The sequence below is a fragment of the Perognathus longimembris genome, chromosome 6 (genome assembly GCF_023159225.1).
Source record: "Perognathus longimembris pacificus isolate PPM17 chromosome 6, ASM2315922v1, whole genome shotgun sequence".
Taxonomy (NCBI): Eukaryota; Metazoa; Chordata; class Mammalia; order Rodentia; family Heteromyidae; genus Perognathus; species Perognathus longimembris.
This window is the reverse complement of record NC_063166.1, coordinates 61,244,221-61,267,064: the sequence shown is the minus strand read 5'-3', so window position 1 is coordinate 61,267,064 and position 22,844 is coordinate 61,244,221. Positions and strand designations below refer to the sequence as shown.

The following is a 22,844-nucleotide window of genomic DNA, read 5'->3' as shown; positions in this document are numbered from 1 at the left end:
CATTTTCACTAATTTAGTGACTTACATACCTGATGACTTATCATATTGTGCAATGCAGAAGTGCATCTCTTTACTCATGTGTGTTCTCTTGTGACAGCATGGAAACTTGAGAATCACTGTGAAGTCAGAATGGAGGTCAATCTTGGCCAGCAGCCCTTCTGACAAGCACGAAGGAATGCACCATGGGCCCTTGAACTGGTCCTTGAAGTTACACTACAGGTTTAGGATTATACCATATCAAAAAGTACAACAAATTTGGAGGCTTGCACAACAGAAATATATGTTGTCACTGCTCTGGAGGCCTGAACTCTAAGATCAAGGTGTCTGTAGGGTTACTACTATCTTCTGAGAGCTATAAGGAAATGAACTGTTCTAGGAATCTCTTCTTAGACCATCTTCTTGGATATCTGACTTCTCTGTCTTATTTCTCTGCATGTCTGTGTCCATATTTCCTCTTCTTATCAAGACATCAGTCATATTACTTTACAGCCAACCAGGGAAACCCCATTCTTAATTTAATAATCTTGTTGAAGACCTTATCTCTAAATAAGTCACAGTAATAATACTTCAACCTATGAATTATTGTACAGTAAGGGAGACATGATTCAGATCACAGCACCCGTCAACTGAGGAAAGTGTAGCTCAGGAAATAGCAGCACGGTGGTTCAATTTAGTTAACTGACAATTGACAAAGATAAATTTCTTTTGGTCCATGGTGGGGCTTGAACTCAGGGCCCGAGCACTGCCCCTGACCTCTTTTGCTCAAGGCTAGTAACTCTACCACTTTGAGGCACAGCTCTACTTCTACTTTTCTGGTGGTTAACTGGAGATGGGAGTCATAGACTTTCTAACCTTGGCTGGCTTTTAACTGGAACCCTCAGATATCAAGAGTAGCTAGGATAACAGGTGTGACCCAACAGCAGCCAGCTACAGATACCTTTTAAAAACAAATAGACATCAACAATTTAATCTTAGTTTAGTTCATGGGGAAAAAATCCTCCCCAGAATTATGTAATTGGAATTGTCTAAGGAAAGAATCAGGTTGGCTTTTAGACAAAGATTGCCCCCATGAGGAATACTCTACTGTGCTACCTAATAGTAATAGGATGTGAGCCAGTGTCTACTTCTAAATATTCTAGTAGTCACATCAAAACAATTTGAAAAAAAAGAGAAATGAGAGAATTTATTTTAGCAATATATTTTATTTCATTTTAACATATCATCACCATCAAGCATTATGAATGAGATATTTTATATTTCCCTTTCACTCTTACTGTGACATCAAGTAGCATATCTTTCATTGCAGCAGCCACATTTCACATGCTCTGTAGCATCAGCGAACCCACTATGGCTCACAGAAGGGACAGGAACCAAAAAAAATTAGTTCTTGGTGCACCAAAAACTATCTTTCCTTTTGTAAATGTATGTGAAGCACCAGCGTGCATACATCATAGGAGTAGATTCTGGATATTTGTAACATGAACATTTCCCTGGAGGATAGTTAGGATAAAAAATGTCTAAGAAAGCTTCCTGGTGGGATAATAATGGGAAAAAAGGTTGAGGAACATGATATAGAGTGTGAATTTCAAGGTTTCATTTCGAATGCTTTCCTCACTAGCTTAGTGGGTTTTCTTTGGCAAATTATTTAGCCTTGGTTTATTTGTGTGTAAATAGGAACAATAACACAATCTACCTCTTAGGTTTTTTTTTTTAATAAATATAGTCAAGTATTGCTGAGCAGTGGGGATAGTTCTGAGAAATGCACCATTAAGTGATTTCAAACATTATGAAGTACACTTACCAAAGCCACTATGTTCTAACTTAGGCTAGTCAACTGCTTCTGAATTACAATCCTGCACAGCCTGTATTAAATATCATCGGCAATTGAAACACAGTGGTGTTTTTTATACTTAGACCCACCTAAACACAAACAAGGCAAAAATAAGAAGCAATTTAAGCTCAATTATAGTCTGTGGAACCTTGGTCATATATGCGCTCTGCTATGAACCAAAGCATTGTTATGCAATGTGAGATGGTATTGAAGAGGAAACACATGTGAAATTCATTCCACAGCATTTGGCTCACATTACATACTAGGGATATTGTGTGTTATTATTCTACCAGATATTTCCACAAAAAGTATTCTGGGCTTGAAGCGAATATGGGCTTCTTGTGTCTTTGATATTGCCTCTAAATTTCTTTTGGAATTTATTAGTGATTTGTATCAGTTCATTGAAAGGCCAGTTATTATTATAAAAAGCTATCAGACTTTCTAATGTTAATGCTGATCCCAGTGACTCTTTCATTTGCTGAAATATTGCATATTCTTTGGGATGTTTAGATTGATGGGTCAATATATTGTTCCTGAACTATCCATTCTTGTTCCTAAGGACTTTTTATAGATTCAAAACAGAACTTCTTCACATCGATAAGATACAGATGTGAATGAAATGGTTTTTGTCAAATAAAGAGGCTAATAGATGGGAAATTATTGGGTGTCATTCACCCAAGACTGATATGTCTTATTACTATTCTTTTTGTGTGACATAGAGGTTTATTGGGGAAAAAAGATCTTATAAAATAAACAAAAAGTTGAATCCTTAGTAAGAGACAACAATGCACTTACAAGGTACAGATTTAACTACATTCTAAGCTCACAGGTATAAGACCTTTACATCCTTATATTCCTGGTCCTGACATTTTGCTCATTTTAGGCTTACAATGGTGGCTCTCAAGATCAGCAATATTACCATCCATGTGACCTTATTAGAAGTGCAGATTCTCAGTCTGGGGATGGAGTTCAGGAGTAAGAGCAATTGCCCAGCATAGACAAGACCTTGGATTTGCAGCACCAGGAAGCAAGCATATATTCTCAGATTCCATTCGAGAACTGGAAAGGCAGTTACTCTAGAAAAGAGGCCCAGAAATCTCTGAATCTTTTTTTTTTTAACAAGTCAGTGTCTCTAATGAACCCGAAAACTTCAAAACTACCGTCTTCTGGAAGTCACATCTTACTAATACTGAAAGGAGTGGGCAAGAATAAAGATTGCCCCTTGGAGGGACTTCATGATTCTGTAGCACTGCGCTCCATGAGTCACAACTTGTCTGCAATTTCCTTGGGAATGAAAGATGAACATGGATTTCAAACTTTAGTCCTTGGCATATATTCTGACAATGAAGAACATTCGCAATCTGGGTTGAGTGGCTGTTTGGGTGTGGGGAAAATAGAATATTTGGCAGCTATGTGGGAGGTAGGGAAAAAGTAGGTGGACTTGAAAATGGAAATTTGTGTATTTCTGGGTCAAACCCTGCCTTGCGTGGCAGGAATGCCAAGTTCCAGCTGATCTTGGAATGTGAGAGGTGATTGTGGAGGAAGCAGGCAGAGAGCCGAGATAATAAACGACCATTTCACAGAAGAACTGTGGCAGGGGCAGAAGAGTGGGGTCAAGAAAATATTGAACAAAGGAGTTTTAATTCTGAAGAAGGAATAATCTAGAAATAGCAGTGTCTCAAATGAGGAAGCTAGTACATGCTTCAAAAAAAAGAAAAAGAAACTACATTTGAGCAGTGTTGTTCTGCTCACTTAAATATTTGATTGTCTGGGATGCTTGCAGTGACTTGTCACTAAGAATTTTGAGTTATGTCTTGTCAGATCTCTGATAGCAGAAGGAGATGGCCTGAAAATGATAAGTTACACCTACAGGTTAATTCCAGTTAGTCTGAAAGTGGGAATGTGTGCTATGGGCAACCATTCAGAGCTTTCAATCTGCCCACTTCTTGAAGACATGATAAGCCAGGGCTGAAAATGTTGCTGTGATTTATTGCACGTATTTCTATGAACTGTTAAGCACAGAAGCTCATAGAAGAAGCTTCAAATATTTTTAGGGTTATTCTTTCACTTGAATCTCAAAAGTTTTTTTTCTGACATTTAAAAGTAATCTTGAAGATTGCATCCTATTTGAAGTTCCATGCAACAGCATGGTCCTTGTAAAAATCTATTTTTCCATCTATCTGTTAAGAATGTATGTTAAGGGACATTGGTAGTGGCTCACACCAGTAATTCTAACTATTTGGGGGGCAGATATAGGGAGGATCATAGTTTGATTACTGCTTGTGCAAAGAGTTAGAGTGCACATCAATCAGCAAGCCATGTGTGATGGTGTAAACCTGTCACATCAGCTATGTGGGAGGCTATAGGTAGCTGAAGCTGGCCCTGGAGGAACAAAAAACAAACAAACAAACAACTCTACCTGAAAAATTGTGAAAAGTATAAACAGATTGGAAACATGAATCAAATGGTAGAGTGCCTGCCTAGTAAGAGTAAGGACTTGAGTTCAAACTTCAGTACTACAAGAAAAAGAAAAAAAGGCGAAGAAAAGAAGGAAGAAAGGAAGGAAGGAAGGAAGGAAGGAAGGAAGGAAGGAAGGAAGGAAGGAAGGAAGGAAGGAAGGAAAGGATGGAGGGAGGGAGGGAGGGAGGGAGGGAGGGAAAGAGGGAGGGAGGGAGGGAAGGAAGAGATTGAATGTTAGGATTGGGATAAGTAAGCACAGAACAAGCCAGAAGTATTCCCTCTGACTATACAGAAAATGACTGAAATCAAGTTTTATGAAAATATTTTAAATTCATTGTTGATACCATCATTGGTCACTATTGCCAAAAGGTGGCATCAATCCAAGTGTCCATTTACAGATGAGTAGATATATAAGACATAATGTAAACACAAGAAGGAACATTACTCGGTATAAAAAAAAAAGGAAGGGTGCTTGACAGTGCTACAACATGAATGAACTTCTATGGCATTATACTATGAAAAAAGCAAGATGAGGACAAATTTATAGAGTCCACTTATGTGCATTATATAGGATAACTATATTCTTAGAGAAAGGTAGTTGATGGTGACTTTTACGGGATGGGGAGAGGACATGAAGTTATTCAAGTTATTGTTTATTCATTATAGAGTCTCAGTTTAGGAAAAGGAAGATGTTCTGGAGATGGATGGATATTGATAGAATGTTCTGGAAATTGATTCACAACAATGTGAATGTACTGAATGCCTCTGTACTGAATACTTTAAAATAATAGATTTTATATTACATATGTTTTGTACTTATATTTGAAATGAAAAATATATCAAGATAAACTACAGGTAATATTTAATATAGCTAGTTATAATAAATATATCTAGTTATAATACTTATAATATACATATAAATACAGCTAGTTATACTAATGATAAGCTTCTGTATGTAGTAAGTATTTGTCCAAGTATGTAACCAAAGTTATGCTAATTAATTTTAACAATAACTCTACTAGGTGTATGTTACTATTCTCCCCCCTCTAGCATTTTTCAGCTGTTTAAAATGAGTTTTAGGCTGGGAATATGGCCTAGTGGTAAAGTGCTCGCCTCCTAACATGAAGCCCTGGGTTTGATTCCTCAACACCACATATATAGAAAACAGCCAGAAGTGGTGCTGTGGCTCAAGTGGCAGTGTGCTAGCCTTGAGCAAAAAGAAGCTAGGGACAGAGCTCAGGCCCTGAGTTCAAGCCCCAGGAATGGCAACAAAATAAAATGCGGTTTTAGAACAAGTTGGAAAAAATATATTCAGTGAAATAAGTCAGACCCCTCATATATTGTAGCTAAATTAGCCTATAAATCTATAAGTAAACATATTGGATGGTATGAAATCAGCTACAAGTGTATTAATTGAAATATGGTAGACTCTAGGGAGATCTCAGATATTGTAATTCCTTATAATGACAAAGTCAAAGCCCAACAAAGTAAGCACCAAGAAATGGGTATTTGCAAAGGGAGGCTGCAGCAAGGGGCTAAGGGTAGGTGAATGAAGACATGATGGGGGAGAATACAGTCAAGAATCCATTGAATAAGGTCCTAAATTAAGAATAAGGGAAAAGCTGGCTTGGTGGAGGAGGGACAGTGATAATGTTGAAAAGGATGACACTGATTCGGATACAGTGTATTCATAAACTGTTTTGTTAAATGACAACTCCTTGTACAACTAAGAGGTAGACATTTGATCCTAAGAAGGCAGCCTCCAGAAAAGGCTGAACATAAACCTTGCCAAGTTAGCTTGAAACCATTCATACTGTATACCAAGTACGGGAGGGGAAGTGGGGAGGAGAGACAAATTCCAAAATCTCTGTAAGTTCAAATTTTCAAAAGCACATTAGGCTATGTCCTAACTAGAGTTAGGATATATAAGAAAAGGTTTTCAAAAATCCTAGCAATTTATATCTCTTTATGAAATACAGTTCCTGCAATGTCCGGCTTAGTTTGGTATCTAAATTCACACTTGGTGACATATTGATATGTATTTTCCTGGACAGATGGCATGCCTTTCTGAAAACTTCCCTAAAGAAAGAACACATGTTTAAAAAATGTTAGATATTAAAATCACACTGCATGCAATTTTGTTTTATTGAGTGTAGGCTCAAACCTCAGTCTACTCGTCTATGATGTCTTATTTTAGCAAGTGAAATTTAAACTCGCAACAATTTGGCTAGATCATTCCAAATATGTCGGAGATTGCCTTATTTACTGTTCCCTTGGAAACAGCAGGGCTCAAATGCTATGCTTACTTGCTTTAGTACAATTAAAATTTATTTTATGGAGCAAATGTAATTTAAAATATCCTCAAGGATGGATTTTAATTAACTTTAATCATGTGAAATATGTAATATGGTTAGTGTTAGAATTATTTAGGAAGCTAAATATACTTTTTATTATTCTTACTTTATTTTTGAATTACACACATTTGTAATATGATGGAGTTTTATTGTGATATTTACATAAGTTCATACAAATGAACTTTGAACCAGTTGAACCCTTCCAGTTATTCCTGTTCCTGTCTCCTTCTCCTCAATTTCAAGCAGGATTTGTTGTGTTTCAATGGTCTATATCTATCTAACTATCATCTATCTATCTATCTATCTATCTATCTATCTATCTATCTATCTGTGTGCAATGTCTTTTGATCCTCTTTGCCCTTCAATAATCCTCTCCTTCCTCTGATCCCTTCCTAGACAGCCCTTATTTGATATTCATGTCTAATTATCATAGATACAGCTTTGCAATGGAACTTATATCAAGACCTTAAAACTTGTTTTAATTAATAAATACACCACTAACCTTCTCCTTTACCTGTAATGTACAAATCATCAGAATATTTGTAAAGAACACAAGTTTCATTGCCAGTATTCCTATAAAGATAATAAAAATGAAATGTCTGGTTTGTTTTTTGAACATCTTTCTGACTGTCTGTTGGATTTTTTTTTTTTTTTGTCAGACATGGGCCTTGAACTTGGAGCCTAGGTGCTGTCCCTGAGGTCTTTTGCTCAAGGCTAGCACTGTACTACGTTGAACCACAGTGCCATTTCCAGTTTTCTCGTGGTTAATCGGAAATAAGAGTGTCATGAACTTTCCTGCCATGGCTGACTTTGAACTGGGATCCTCAGATCTCAGCCTCCTGAGTAACTAGGATTACAAGTATGAGCCACCAGCACCCAGGGAACATTTTCTTAATAATTGATGGCTTTATCAAATGAATCACTTATTATTACTTCAGCAACTTCTGGAAGGAATTCCCATAGCAATATATATTAATATATGTATTTTTTTGTTTACATCTTTAGGACTCTACTATTGTTACACCAATTATTTTGAGGACTGACCCTCAGGGATTTTTCTTTTACTGGACAGATCAAAATAAGGTAAGAAATGAGATACATTTCTCTTACATTTTCCAGTTAGTTACTGATTTGCAAAGTATGTATTTGTTGAACAATATACATATATTTGATTCCCTGATGACTTTTTGTTTGCAATTTATTGAAAAGTCCTGCTTCTAAAGAACATCAAAAGCCAATGTCTTAGGACTTTTTACGAATGCTAGTGAGACATATTGGACTCACTAAATCCTAGAGCAATTGATGTTTTAAGTTCAGGATGAGAAACTGTGGGTAAGTGAATGACATTTAGTGTAGAACATAATTAAGACATGTTACTGATTTAAACCCTCATCCATAAGAAATGCAGAAAAATGATAAAGTTCTTTGAGACTAATGACCATGCCCTTGGCATTTCCTTTCTCTCCTGTATATTCACTAAAGGTTCTCCCAGAATCAATGGAATTTAGGCCTTGCTAACTTTACTACTATTAGAAAACCACGGTGAAGATTCCTTTATTATTTCCCTCCAGTTTGAAGTACCTTTTCAAATTAGCTTTCTGCCCACCATACTATGGAGTTAGCGTCTCATTTATTATGAAGCCATTCATGATTCAATATTGAATTACTTAAAAAGAGGACAGATCCTAAGATTTCTTTGATGTTTAATGGACAGACAAGAATATTCATAGAAAGTTATTATCATTTCAAGAGTCAGCATCAGAGTTCTACAGTAGAACCTTAGAGGTTCAGAATGTAGAATAATTTGGTCCTCTAAAATATTTGCAGAGGTAGGATAGAATTTATCGGGAGTACTAAATACATTTTGAAGCCAACTGTCTAGCAATTGAATAGAAGCGGAATAGCTGAGACATCCCTAATTATTTCAGAAGGCATCTGTTCCCTAAGCCTTAAAATTACACACTAGATTCCTGGTATCAGAGTTTCTGGAATAGTCTTATAGGAATGTTTTGGTCTAACTTCAGTTAACATATGTGAGCATGAATGTAGAACTGGCCTTGTACACTGGCATGGTGAGTGATGTGTGAATCCTGGCAGACACTCTTTGTCACTGAAATGTAATGTCTACTCTCCTTCTGAATGGGCCGGCTTACACATTTCTCCAAATGCAAATATCACCTCTTAAGGTCCTGGTCTCAGAACTTTCTGGCTACTGTCATTGTATCCTAGGATCCATCTGTGGCCACAGATGTAGGAGTAAACCATGGACTCTGTGCTAATGTCAAAAATGATGCTGAGTAAGATTTCATACTTAACTTTCATGCTTATTACTGGGTGTGTTAATCATTTTGGCTTAGACATTGTGTTTTGTTTCCTGCTGTTTTGTATCAAACAATGGCTTGAAAGAGGTTTTGTTTCCCTGGGGTTATTTTGTTTGTTGTTTTGTTTATCTTTTCCTCCTACAGGCTATTTTTAAGAACTATGTTGAAGCTTATATTTGTGCAAGATATATTTATAATGCCTAGAGCATTTCTAAAGGTTAGGTATTTGTACAAGAGAACAAACTGTCAGTTTGATTTTCTCAACTTGTAAATCAAGTTTCCATAAAAGCAATGGAAGATATTTTGGGGCTTTTAAATAATTCATGGCAACTCAGTTAAGCTCCCCCCTCCCCCGGCAGACCAATCATAAATATTATTTTGCTAAGAAAGAAAAGGTTTAGAACCAAGGATTCTTTGAGGAATTTCGGATGTTCTGTGAACCCAATATTTTGACCCAGGCTTATTTTCAAATATAGAAAAATCTTATTCAGTTTGTTAAACAATCTTTTTCTCTTCTTGGTTAGAATATTGTTTAGGAACAACTGAAACAAATAATGAGGCAGCAACTGAAACAAATAATGAGGCAGCAATCTTTTAATCTGTGTATTGCTTTAGTACCCCTGCCCCCAGATATTTATCTTAAGAGTTCCAGTCAACTTCTTGGATTACTAAATCATCCTTCAGTTATTTATTAGTTTGGAAGTATATACTTTAGTCAATGATCACTATGTCTTAGAAATTAAAAGATGAATGGATAAATGGGAAAAGTAAATTCATTGGTCTTAGAAGCAGAATAAGAAATGCATGGGTTGCAGTGTATTAAGTGAAAACGAGAGCATCCATGCCATTCTTCTGTGGTGTCTCTATCAGACCTTGTACTCAAGCCACTGCTTTCTATCCACTGGCTGTCTCCTTGTAGACAGTGATCAATTCCCTCTCCAACCCTTTCTTTTGATTTGTCACTGTAGAAATGATAGTTGACAAAGAAAACAGATCACATAGATGATAGATTTCAGAATTAAAAACCAAAGCTTGCATGGACTTTTTTTTTTAGGTAACAGAACTTTGCCTTGGTGCAACATTGACAGAATGTTTGGGGTTGGTAGAAACAGATAAATATCAATATCACTTTTAGAGATAAATGTTCATACTTGGTACCAGCTCTGGACTTATTTTACAAATTCTTTCTGCTTCTTGTTGGCTCTGTAAGTCTTACCGAATATAGTTAGCAAAAAATGAGTTTTTTGAATTTTACTATTTTAAGTGCTGTGCTTTTCCTAGTGTAAATGTAGACTGTGTGAAAAGGATGAGTATATGTCTAAGCCTTGAATGAGATGGCACTTCTGTCTAGCCTGGGCTAGAGAGGTTGTCAGCCTTAAGAGAGAAGTTTTCTCTGGACTTTTGCCAGAAACCATAGCAGGAAGTATTTGCCATGAAAACCATGTGAATGACACGAATCTGCACTACAACATTGAAGATATGGCTAATGGAGAATGAACAGATCAATGCAAATGCTCACAAACACCTATCCTGATAGAATATAAAATGAAGTAGAACTTTTTCTTGCAACGGGACACCCTGCTTCAATGCAAAGTTACTATAATAATAAAGCTAGTCTCTACTAATTGAAGATCAAAGAAGTTCGATATGGTCTATAAGCCCTTGTATTCTGAAAACAAGAGCTTAGGGAAAGGGAGGGAGGAAGAACACATAAATTTATAAAGGAATGGGAGGAAAAAGTGCCACAGGATTTTCAAAGATGGATCCTAACTACTTCCTTTGTTATTATACATTTTATTTATTATTTTATGTGTTTGCGTGCCATTGGCAGTTGTTTTTATTTCTTTGTTAATGTAGTAAATATAGTATTATAGTAAAGCAGTATAACAATAAGCCACCTTAAAGCAGTGTAACCTTAAACCATATCCTTTGTTGGCCCCAATCCTAGTACTTTTTCCAGAGTCAGCTGCAGCTTTCTGGTTTGTTCTCTAGTCTCTCTTTAAATGCCTTGCACATCCATACATGTGGGAATATTTCATTTTTTAAAATTTATGTTCAGTTTTATTGTCTCTTCATGTAATTTATTTATTTTTTACTGGTACTGGGGCTTGAACTCGGGGCCTTGCACTCTCACTTGGCTTTTTCTCAAGGCTGGCCTTCTACCTCTTGAGCCACATACTTCCAGTTTTTTTTTTCTTGTTAAATGGAAATAAGAGTTTTTCTTTTATGTGTTTGTACAGGCTGGCTTTGAACCCAATCCAAGGATCTCAGCATCCTGAGAAGTTGAGATTACAGGCATGAGCCACTGGCATCCTACATATCATGTAGTTTTTTATATTTGGCAACTTGTTTTTCACTTTGCAGTATCTTAGGGAACTTTTCATACATTCCCAGAAGGAAGAGCCCCTCTTTATTGAAAAGAAGATTCTCAATGATGAACTCTTAGTTTTGTTTCTAATTTGGAATTAAAGCAAACAACCCTACAATTAATAGCTTCATATGTCCTTCTCTAGGTATGTGGGTCAGACTATTCCTATGGGAAATACTTAGAGCACAATTGCTGATGGAAGGCTATGCATATCCTCAATCTTAGTTATTGACTGTGTGTTGTATAACAGAGCAGTCTCTGATGGGAGAGAATCTGTCTTCTCCAGCCCTAGCCAAGAGTTAGGAAATATTTTAATTTTTACCAATCAGACACAAAAATAGTATCATCTTTCTTTTAATCCTTGCTAGCAGGATTTATCAGTAAAGTGTATATTGTCATATATTTATTTACCATTTCTCTTTGGGATTAATTACCTATAGCCCCTTTCCCCACAATAATGCTTCTTTTTGTATTCTGTTAGCTGCTATGAATGTTACAAATGCCTACTTCCTGTTTGTGGCTTGCTTGAATTTCTTAATAATTAATTTATTTATTACAATATGTCTGGAAGCCTTTGATAGAGCTGCCTTTTAATCTTTCTTTTTCTTCTTGTTGGCCTTTCTTATCCATTCACCCGTCTAACTTCATCTGCATGTTTCTTAATGCATGCATAAGATATTTTGAGGACTGGTGCGAGGGAGAGCCCTCAATTTAATTTCTTCAAATGCTTCTATTATCTGGTGACTCCCTGGGCTTTGTAGTGGTAGTTAGCCAGGGTAGCAGCATCACTTTCTCAGAGACTTGCTCTCTGGTTCAGAGTGTAAAGAGTAAGAGAGATGTAATCTGTAATAACAAGTGGACATGAGTTGATTTCCCCTGAAAACTCAGGCAGACACTTCCACCTTCCTGCTGTGTGTCTTGAATGGCTCGAGTCCTCCCTGTATTTTAATGCTTTAAATCATTCTTATTTGTCTTCTTCTGTTCATACTTTCTGGTTCAGCAAGCATAACCCTTTTTGTGTACTCAGGATCTTAGATTATATACATACACTTGTACCTAGAAATGTGTAATCATTTCTAGGGACTTAGGACAAGAGGGATCGGCTCTTCCATCTGCTCCATCTGCTGTCCTGTTCTGCTTTCGGATTTCACAGGAGACACCATGTGGGATCTTTATAGAGGAATGATTAAGTTCCTATAATTAGCAACCGTAGGTAGCTTTCTCTTATGATAACCTTAAAGTTCTATACAGAGTTCAAAAGCAAAGTTGAAAAAGTTAAATATTTACATAAGCCACAGTCACATTTTTCAACAGGAGTGTCCAGAGTTCAAAAATATTTTGAATCATGAATCAGAAACCTCAACAACAAAAGAAAATCAAATGATTTCCTAATAAAAATTCAGTTTGGCCTCCATAAAGGATTCATGGCCACACATGTTAAGGATGATCATTTAGCAATGGAGCTTCCTTTCTCGGACATTCTTGTCTAGGATATTTCAGAAACATGAATTTCCTGTATCTACTGTGTACTAAGTGGACAGGACCCACTTAAACTTAACTGCTGAGTCCCATCTTGAGTATCATAATGGAGTTATGTGTTAAAGAGATGAAATCTATTTGTTTGTATTTGCTAGCTTTTCCCAAAGGCTCGGACAATAACTGAAATCACCTTAGAAAGCAGCAAAATTCATGTGAGGATTGCTTTGTGTGGGCTGTGATTGTTCCATGGCCTGGAGCCCAATGCTAATCACTGCTGGCTCACCACCAACATGGATGGCTGAAATCTTTCCTTTATCCTTCTCTGCATTTCCTTCCCTATTATCCATGACATTAAGAGCTAACCGAGAGACAGTGCCATGTCTAGATCCCCATTCTTGCCATTCCATTGGGCCCCAGGCGTACTCTAGCAACCACCAGCATCTGTATTCTTTTGCTTTATTTCAGGTCATGAGAGCTCACTTTGTCTCCCATTCAACTGCTCAGAAACTTCCTGGCAGTTAGCTATGATTGACAATAATCACACCTGCACCACTTCTTGGATGAGATAACTCAAGGATGATATAACTCAAGGATGTATCATATGCTTATGTACATATATATATATATATATATATATATTTCCAGCTTGACTGTGGAATGAAGCTTGGTTACTCTAATGATATGGTCTTCCTTCCTTCCTATCTAACTTCCCCACTGCCATATCCTAAGATCATCGCTAAAGTACACTGCTTTTACTTGAATCCTTGTCGGGGAGAGCCAATATGGACATATGACACTTTAACAACTTAATTCACATACCTCTTGATGAAGGTTTTTTTTTTTTTTAAATGGATCTCTCTTCAAGGCATTGGAGCATGTTAAGTGAATACATTGTTTAAAGCTAAGCCTGGTTTCCATAAAACAGACATGATATGGGAAGCCTGAAGCTAGTTTAGAAAACCAGCTTTGAAGTTGTTATAGTAGACATGGGTTTGGAGTCTGGGTCCACTGTGTGTTTAATGAGTGTGCCTCTGAAAAATCAACAAAGCTATCAAAGGTAAGTCTTACTTTCTCAGATTTGGTATTAAGGTCCAAGGTGAAGAAACAAAATTCCTAGTATCATTCCTTTTACCTGGCAAGCTCTCAGTCCCCTGCAGTGGCTTTTAGTATTGCTATATAAGAAATAACTAGTCTCCCACCAAACATGTGTCCCCTCACAAATTGTTAGGGACTGCAAATATGCTGTTTCAAAAGACAAGTGACCATTTATTTATATGAACAGTTTTATTCCTCTTTTTCTTCTTTAAGGCAACAGTAACCTGATTTCTGTTTAGATTTGCTTTATGCTCTTTTGATCTAGAGCATTGAAGCTTAGGTCTGCTTGGGCAAACAAGATGTTTATTTATGTATTTCATAATGTTTTGGGAACTCCGCCAGGGAAGGCAAAAGAAGAGATTGATTGCTGAAAAGACATTTCCTCTGAGGATAATTCACTCATAAAATATTCCATCCTAGGTAAAAGTTTCCTAGACCATGGGAATCCTTTTTTGTTGTTGTTTTTCGGCCAGTCCTGAACTTGGCCTGGTCACTGTCCTTGAGCTCTTTTGCTCAAGGGCAGTTCTCTATCACTTGAGCCACAGTACCACTGCCAGCTTTTGCTGTGATTAATTGGAGATAAGAGCCTCACTGATTTTCCTGCCTAGGCTGGCTTGGAACCCTGGTCCTCACTCAGATCTCAGTCTCCTGAGTAGCTAGCATTACAGAAATGAGCCACCAGCGGCCAGCCCATGATGAATTTAAAATATCTTATAGGATAAGCTTTAAGATGATTTAAAAGGCTTTGATGAAATGAAATAGTATCATTATCTGCAACAAGATTCAGATGCCACTATGATTATTTGTGCGTTTTTTTCTCTAAGATAATTATTTTAGTTTTGTGAATGTAACAGCAGCACCATCAGCAATTCCTCTTCCAAACTGATTAGATTCCTAGAAATAAAGCATTTAGTGTTTTTGCTTAGACAAGCAGCTGTATGTGACATCACTAGGGTCAAGTCTGCACTTATCAAGTCTCTTTCCAGCTTAAATTCTGTTTTCATCAACACTAACTTTGCTTCCTTCCTTTTCAAATATTTACTTCTTTGTATTCTGGCTAGCATTGGATAGGCAAATGTTCTGATGGTTTGACCTAAGTAGACAGAATTTAAGAATAAATGCCATCAGAATAAAGTATTTTTCAAACTTCATTCATAAACTCACATGTATCCCCCCCCCACCAGCATTGCTTGTTTATTTGTTCATTTAATTTGGTACTGCTAAGGTTTAAACCTCAGACCTTGCATATGCTAAGCCGACACTCTACCATTGAGTTACATCCCCAACTTTATTTATGTAATTGTACATGTACATTTATAGTACTTATAAAGCATAGATATATAGTATGTACAGCATATATTTTAGTGTGTTTGGTATGTGTATATGTTACATGTATGCCCATATATTATATATGCATATATTTGTATATAAATTACAATGGGTAATAAACATATATCTAATATATACACACAATACTGTAATACACATACTACTATACTACAATATGCACATACTACCTAACCATTTCCATAATCCTCTGAAAACAATTGTATAGCTGCCCTTATTAGGAGGTGGTTACTTATACTTTTGTGTGGTAGATTTTCTAAAGCATAGCCTCTTGAAGAATACCTGGCTTTCCATACATATGCACATATGTGCATTCATTCATTCATTCATTCATTCATCGTACTGAAGAGTAAAATCAGGACCTTGCACTTTCTATCAAACATTTTTTTCTTAGATAAGGTACTGTTAACTTTGTCTGTGCTGATCTTAAACTTGAGCTCCCCCTGCCTCTGCCTCTCAAGCTTAGGGGCAATAAGCACACACCATTACATGTGGATTGAAGTACACTTTCAGATCTGCCTAGTTATTGTGAAATGGCATCATGGTAGTTTCTTTGGAATACATTCATATGATATTTGTGTCACTTCTTCATCAGAATAACAACAGCACTACATATTTTAATACATTGTAAGTATAGTTTAAAAACACATGATAGTACCCTGGCTTTAATTCAATGCTCCTAAGATATTTTAATTATAAAAGTATGCTCAGTTGCATGAGGTGTTTATATTTAGCACTTCCCAGATTTATAGGAGATCTTATATTGGATTCTTTCCATTGTAGGAAGCTAGTATGATGGAATACTTACTTTTTTGATAACTAAAATATCAAGAGACACAGGATAAAAAGACAAATGACTACAAAAGCAATACTTGCAAAACTGTTTGGTGTAAACCAGCTGAACAACTCATGGAGGGAGAGGGAAAGGGGGAGCGGGGAAGGGGGAATGAGAGAGGAGGTAACAAACAGTACAAGAAATGTATCCAATGCCTAACATATGAAACTGTAACCTACCTGTACATCATTTTGACAATAAATAAGAGAAAAAAATTAGCACAATGAACAAAAAAAGATTGTTTTATCATTCTGATGAGGTGCTGTCAATTCCTTTGTATATTTAATCATCAAGACAAAATCTTTTTATATTTTGATAAAACTATTTAGAGCAGCATTGGAGTTAATTCACCACATACATACGAAGACCAGAATGGATAATTGAATTATTTTATTCCATATTTTATCATTGTTTATTTTATTTAAATTACCTAAAAAAACAAAAGTTCAGATTTGGAAAAACTAATTTATTAGAAGTCAATGCATATAGGCAAGTTACACAGGTTTAGAGAAAATATTTCCTAATTCAGATTGCATATGCCTTTTCCTTATTGTTATTATTCTCATTTTCATCAGCATCAATAGTGGTAAGCATAGATGTCTTATTTTTCATATGCCAGGCATTAGTCTAACACATACTCACATGTACCCCCGAAAACACAGCATTGCTTGTTTGTTTATTTATTCATTTAATTTGGTACTACTAAGGCTTAAAGCTTGGGCTTTGCATATGCTAAGCAGACACTCTACATTGAGCTACATCCCCAACTTTATACATGCAGTATGCGCATTTATATTAGTTATATATCATAGATATATAGTGTGCACAGAATATACTTATAATGTGTGTGGTATGTGTATGTGTTACATGTATACATGTATATATGCATATATTTGTATATAAATGTACAATGGGTAATAAACATATAATGTATATCACACTATACTGTATTATACTTGTGACTATACTGCAATATGCACATACTACCTAACCATTTCCATAATCCTCTGAAAACAGTTGTATATCCTCATTTATAGAGGATAAATTGAAATACACACAAATGTTATGGATCATATAGCGGGTGAGTAGCCCAGTCAGGAATAGAATGAAAGCAGGGAGTTTGACCATGTGTCCTGACTCTCAACACTTTGTTTTCCCAGAACTTTGTTAGTGTATAAATTTAAGTTTTTCTGCAGGGCTATTAACCACACCTTCTCCTTTTCCTCCTCCTCCTCTTCCTCTTCCTTTTTCTCCTCTTTTTGTTCTTTATCCTTTTCTTCTTCTTCTTTGAAGGGCCCTCCTTTGGTTCTAATGTGCAGTAGGGAAGAAGAGTGATAGAAAGCAAGTTGGGATTACCAGTGAGTTCAGCCAGTTTCCTGAGAGGAACTGCCCATTCTGTCCTTTCTGTGAGTGGCCTGGCCTACTTTCCACTCGAGTAATACTCTGCATGAGTATCATATGAGGCCCTTCAATATTCTGAATTATTTGACTATCACTGGATCGTGTTCCCTGTACTGTACTTAATAAAGCAGGAAACTACTAGAATTTTTAAAAGAATGATTCTCACTAATCAAGAGTGAATCAAAGCAGATTATTTTGGATTGACTAAAATTTATTTAGCTTCTCATTCTTCCAAGGCTCCAGGTATTAGCCATTTGTTCTGCCCTTTACACATAGGACCTCAGTATTCATGTTTGCAATCTTTCATATTTTGTTTTTCTAGAGTCTCCATAGGTCCAGATGCTGTCTAAATTCCAGGGATTTAAAAAGTATGCATGCATATTTAAAATATTTTTTAGGTAGCTATACTAAGGCACTGCCATTCAACAGAGAAATTTATGAATACAGTGCCTCTTGATCAATGTCACCCCTTTAAACATTCTCACCCTCTCCTCCCACCCCCTTCCTTCCCTCATTTTCCCTAACTTTTTGGACTTTGTATTGTTAATTTTTTTCCATTTAACAAAGCAATTTATGTATATAGTACATCTTGATCTGTGTCATCCCTTCAACATCTTCTCCCCTCCCCCTTCCAACCACCCTTTCCCATATTTTTCTTGGCTTTGTGGAACATGCAATGCATTCTTGCCTGCATTTGACTTATTTTCCCCATTCATTCTTCTGCCTCTCTCCTCTTGACCCCACCCCCTTGGAGTACCCATTTCCTAGTACTCATATTGTTAGGTTTTAAGTTTGTCTTTCTGAAGACTGCTTACATTCTCCCTAGATTCTATTATATTGCAGTTAATTCATGTGTAACCATGTGGGTGCCACCCAGCATGCTTGCTTCTAGATTTATTGGCACATTCTAGTTCATACTAAAGAGGGAATCCATGCAACCTGTGCCTCTCTGGATCTGGCTTACTTCACTTAACATGATCCTCTTCACGTCTTTCCATTTCTTTATGAATACTTCAATGTCATTCTTTCTGGTGGATGAGTAGAATTCCACTGTGTAAATATGCATCACATTTTCTTGATCCAGTTGTCCATTTAAATTCCAGGTTTGGTTGACTTAGTTACACATTTGGATAAGAGAATACGCCATTAATATGGTAGTAAGAATAGCCTTAGTGGGGCTGGGAATGTGGCTTAGCAGTAGAGTGCTTGCCTAGCATGAATGAAGCCAAGGGCTCGATTTTTCAGCACTACATACACAGAAAAAGCCAGAAGTGGTGCTGGGGCTCAAGTGATAGAGTGCTAGCTTTGCATAAAGAAGCCAGGGACAGTGCTCAGGCCCTGATTCCAAGCCCCAGGACTGGAGAAAAAAAAGAAAAGAAAAGAATAGCCTAAGCCAGGCACCAGTGGCACACACCTGTGAGCCTACCATGCAAATCCTAACTACTCAGGAGGCTGAGATCTGAGGATCACAGCTCAAAGCCAGCCCAGGCAGGAAAGTCTATGAGACTCTATCCAATTAACAACCAGAAAACCAGAAGTGGTGCTGTGGCTCCAGTGCTAGAGTGATAGCCTTGAACTGAAATGCTCAGGGATAGTGCCCAGGCCCAGAGTTCAAGCCCCATAACAACAACAACAACAACAACAACAAAATAGCCTTAAAGAGTTGATGATCTCGCTCAGCAATAAAGTATGTTTAACATGCATGAGTTCCTGAATTCAGACCTTAGTATCAAAATACTCAAACAACATAAGCAAAAACAAAATAGAGTCTTATATAATCACTTGATTTAATACCTACATTTTTATTTATGAGTACAAAAGCAGACTTTATCTCATTAAATTATAATATTGTGTCATTTCTTAGCAGTTTATAGAAACCTTCCTTTATTGACACATATTCCTAACCATGGAAACCAGACAAAGTGATCATCTGCATGTGTGGTAGGAAGCCTGCCCTTCAGTTACCTGTACATAATGCACATGAGAAAGGTAGAAATGAGCATTTCTTCCATTAGAACGTTTGGTTTTTCATTCTGCCTTCTGTAGAAAATGTTGATTGTAATCAGAATGATTGTGTATAAGATTTCTCTCAGCACTGTGCAAAAACTCCTGCTTAAGAGCTGTGGTCTGGAAATCGATTTGCATGATAGCAAATAATACACCTATGTGAAATGAATGCTTCAATAAAAAGTTTTATGGGGCAGAACTAGTTGCGATACTAAGAAGCTAATGATTGTGCTGCTATACATAATGGATTCTATTTTTAGATGAACATTTGTTCCTCTTGCCTGGCTTCATTATGCAAGAGGGCAGCAGTTTCAACACTATATTCTGAATATTGAGTTATTAGAATACCAGAGATGTGACTTTAGATAGGTTGACTTTTTCATGAACTTGAGCTGTGAATAGTTCAAACTAGAAAGAAAAAGAATACAAATGGCATCAAAACAATTTTTGTGCTTGTGGGTTGGGGTGTTCCAGTTGCTACCTTCAAGCTCAAGTAGTTTATCCGGATAGTCTGGGCAGTGGGCTTGTGAGATAAGTAAGGAAAAACATCAAGCATGTGTGTTATCCAATGAGCTGATACGGTGAACAAAGGCAGCTCCATTTTTCTGGAGAATCCTAGAGTGAGTGCTGGGGTGGGGAAAGGAAGAGAAACTGTAGTATTTGCCTGCCAGTTTCCAAGTACCCATGATGGAGACCAGAAGATAGGTGTGAACTCTTCTGCCAGCTTCCCTTGGTGACCCAGGGTGTGTTGGTGTGGGGGGGCTGCTAGGCAAACAGGTCTTAGGCTTCAAGAAAGCCCTCAGATACAGGTCCAAGTTTGTCATTTTTTTTTTTTTTGTCATGGGCGGGAATGCAAGGACACCGCAGCAATGGCTTCCTTAATCTTCAAGAAATTGGTCTTCATTCATCTCTATCACAAGGTACACACACACAAGAAGAACAGACCTGGTTTAGTCTGAGCACTGACTTTAAACATGAGTTGATGGCGAGAAGGAGAATTTTGCATGAGAAATGAGTTTCCAGCATTTGGAAAATGCAGAGAGCTCATGTAGAAATCTAGACTTCTCATAGAATCAGAAGGCATGGAATCAACTGCCTAAATGACCCCCACGGCCACATTTGGTCTGAGGTGAGTGGCAGTCGCTTGCTGCAGATAGGGCATTGGGGTTCAGTCTACCAAAGCCCCCACCAGCCCAGTCTACCTTATTGATAAGGACTTTAGGTTCATTTAGATCCTTGGGTGGAAATACCTGGCCTTTCTGGTAACATCCTATATCGTATGCTTCAATAAACAAATACTTACAAACCTTTATATGCCCAGCAGTGACTTTTCTCACAGTGGGTCCTATGAGAGAATTGTGGCATAAAGACTGAATTTTGCAGTGTTACAACAACAACAACAAAAAATGGCTGAAGGTCAGCATATCCTACTGCTGCTAAGTGCCATAAACAAAGCAATTGGTGTTCCAAGCTGCTTCTTGTCTGTGAAATATCGATCTGAAGTGTACGAGCCCTGAGGTCCCTCTCCACTTTAAAAGCCTATTATTCTAAAGTGACTTTCAATGTGGCATTGTGCTAGGTAAGATTTATAAATATGACTCCTTGGCAAAAGACTTCAAGTTGAATTAGGCCATTCGTCTAAGCAAACTGAGAGAGTTGGGTTTGGGGACCCGGGAGTGACCCAAATGGAGAGAGAGAGATTAACATCACTCCAGGCTCCAGGAAGTGAGCATTGCCCAGGTTAGCCCAGCAGTGTGGTTCATGCTTTGCTTACCATACTCTGGGGCCATATCCTCTAGACACATGTGGCTTTTTATATTTAAATATTTAAATTAGAATTAAATTAAAATGTTCACTCCACAGTTACACTAGCCATATTATGAGTGCCTTGTAGTAACATGTGTACAGGTAAATTTACTTAATTCTTATCAATCCTATTGAACAAGGCTATGTAGAGGTTGGGTTGGAGATGGTTTTTCAGAGCCAGTGCAGTCTCCTTCAAATGACAATTTTTTGGGGAGACACAAGGAAGTATCTTTTCCTTTGCTAAATCATGTGCTACAAGTTTACACTATACAAACCCACCTTCATTATTTTTTTTTTTTCTAGAGAAGAAAATCCTGAGGTGGCTAACAGCTACTTTGGGATCTAGAAGGGAAAGCTAAAATCTACAGAAGACAAATCAATTTCTTGTATTACTATAACAAGATACTTAAGGCTGCGTAATATATATAAAGTTAAAAAAAATTGGCTCACAGTTCTGGGGACTAGGAGATTTAAGCAGCGATGACCTAGTGAGGGCCACACTGTGGTGGAAGAATTTTAAGTGAATGGATGGCCTACAGAACAGGTTAAGAACAAAGAGGTCACTATCTTTTTATATCAATTGCTTTGCATGAGAACAAACTAAATTCTGCCAGAACTACAACATCCCTTCCAATGGATGACCTAATTACCTTACTGTGGCCCCTCCCATGAAAGGTTCCACCATCCCAAATCACCACACTGGGGACCAAGATTTGAGGACACACAAGTTCCATCCAAACCATGGCACTGGTAAATAAAAAACCAAGTGGAATCATTTGGGGTGCCCGATTCATCTATTTTATTTCCATAGGCTAATCAGTCCTTTCATTTTCCAGGCCAGTTTAAGATGACAAAATCTTTGACCCCTGGCAAACCAAGATTCCTCACTGGTATATTACAGTCATTTATTTGAACAAAGACAGGGACTCAGACATTAAAGTTCTTGCTACATCTGCCCTGTAAACATGGAAGAGAAATCATGGTATATTCAATTGGTGAAATCCTGATGGATAGTTCTATGTATGAGACACTTTTGTTGCCTTCTATATTCTAAGTTGGGCTTTAGCTACTAAGGATAATTACAATGCCTTTGAAATATAATTTCATGGGTGTATGTATCCCAGTTATGCAGAAGTTGTAGATGGGAGGTATTTCATCTGAGGTCACCCCTAGGCAAGCAAAACAAAACAAAAACCCTGAAAATTGCACAGAAATAGTAAGTTTGGGGAAATTGTGTATATTGGCCTATTAATCTCAATTCTAGCGGGAAAATGTGCAGGAAAGGAAGTAAGAATTACGTGTAAATATCATGTTACAAACCAAGTGCTAAGGTGCTATCTTCCTACTGCCTCATTTGATTAATTCTTGGTTCCAATTTTGCATGAGGAAAACTGAGGCTACATGTAGGAGAGCTCTTTTCCTAATAAGCTATTTGTAATCCTGACACTTCAGAACACCCTTTCTTGTATTTCTTGAGCATCTTGTGGCTTTTTATTCAACACAGGACTTTAAATGTTATGTTTATTTACTAGATGATGAA

General features: G+C 37.1%; 1 protein-coding gene across 2 annotated transcripts in view; it reads left to right on the top strand.

Moving 5' to 3' along the window:
• The window catches only part of Plcb1 (phospholipase C beta 1), a 616,577-nt gene that overhangs the window by 7,946 nt on the left and 585,787 nt on the right, over positions 1-22,844 (top strand). For both annotated transcript variants that reach the window (XM_048348812.1, XM_048348813.1), the window contains exon 2: positions 7,651-7,728. In XM_048348812.1, the coding sequence (XP_048204769.1) occupies positions 7,651-7,728 (78 nt within the window). The remainder of the gene's footprint in view (positions 1-7,650; positions 7,729-22,844) is intronic.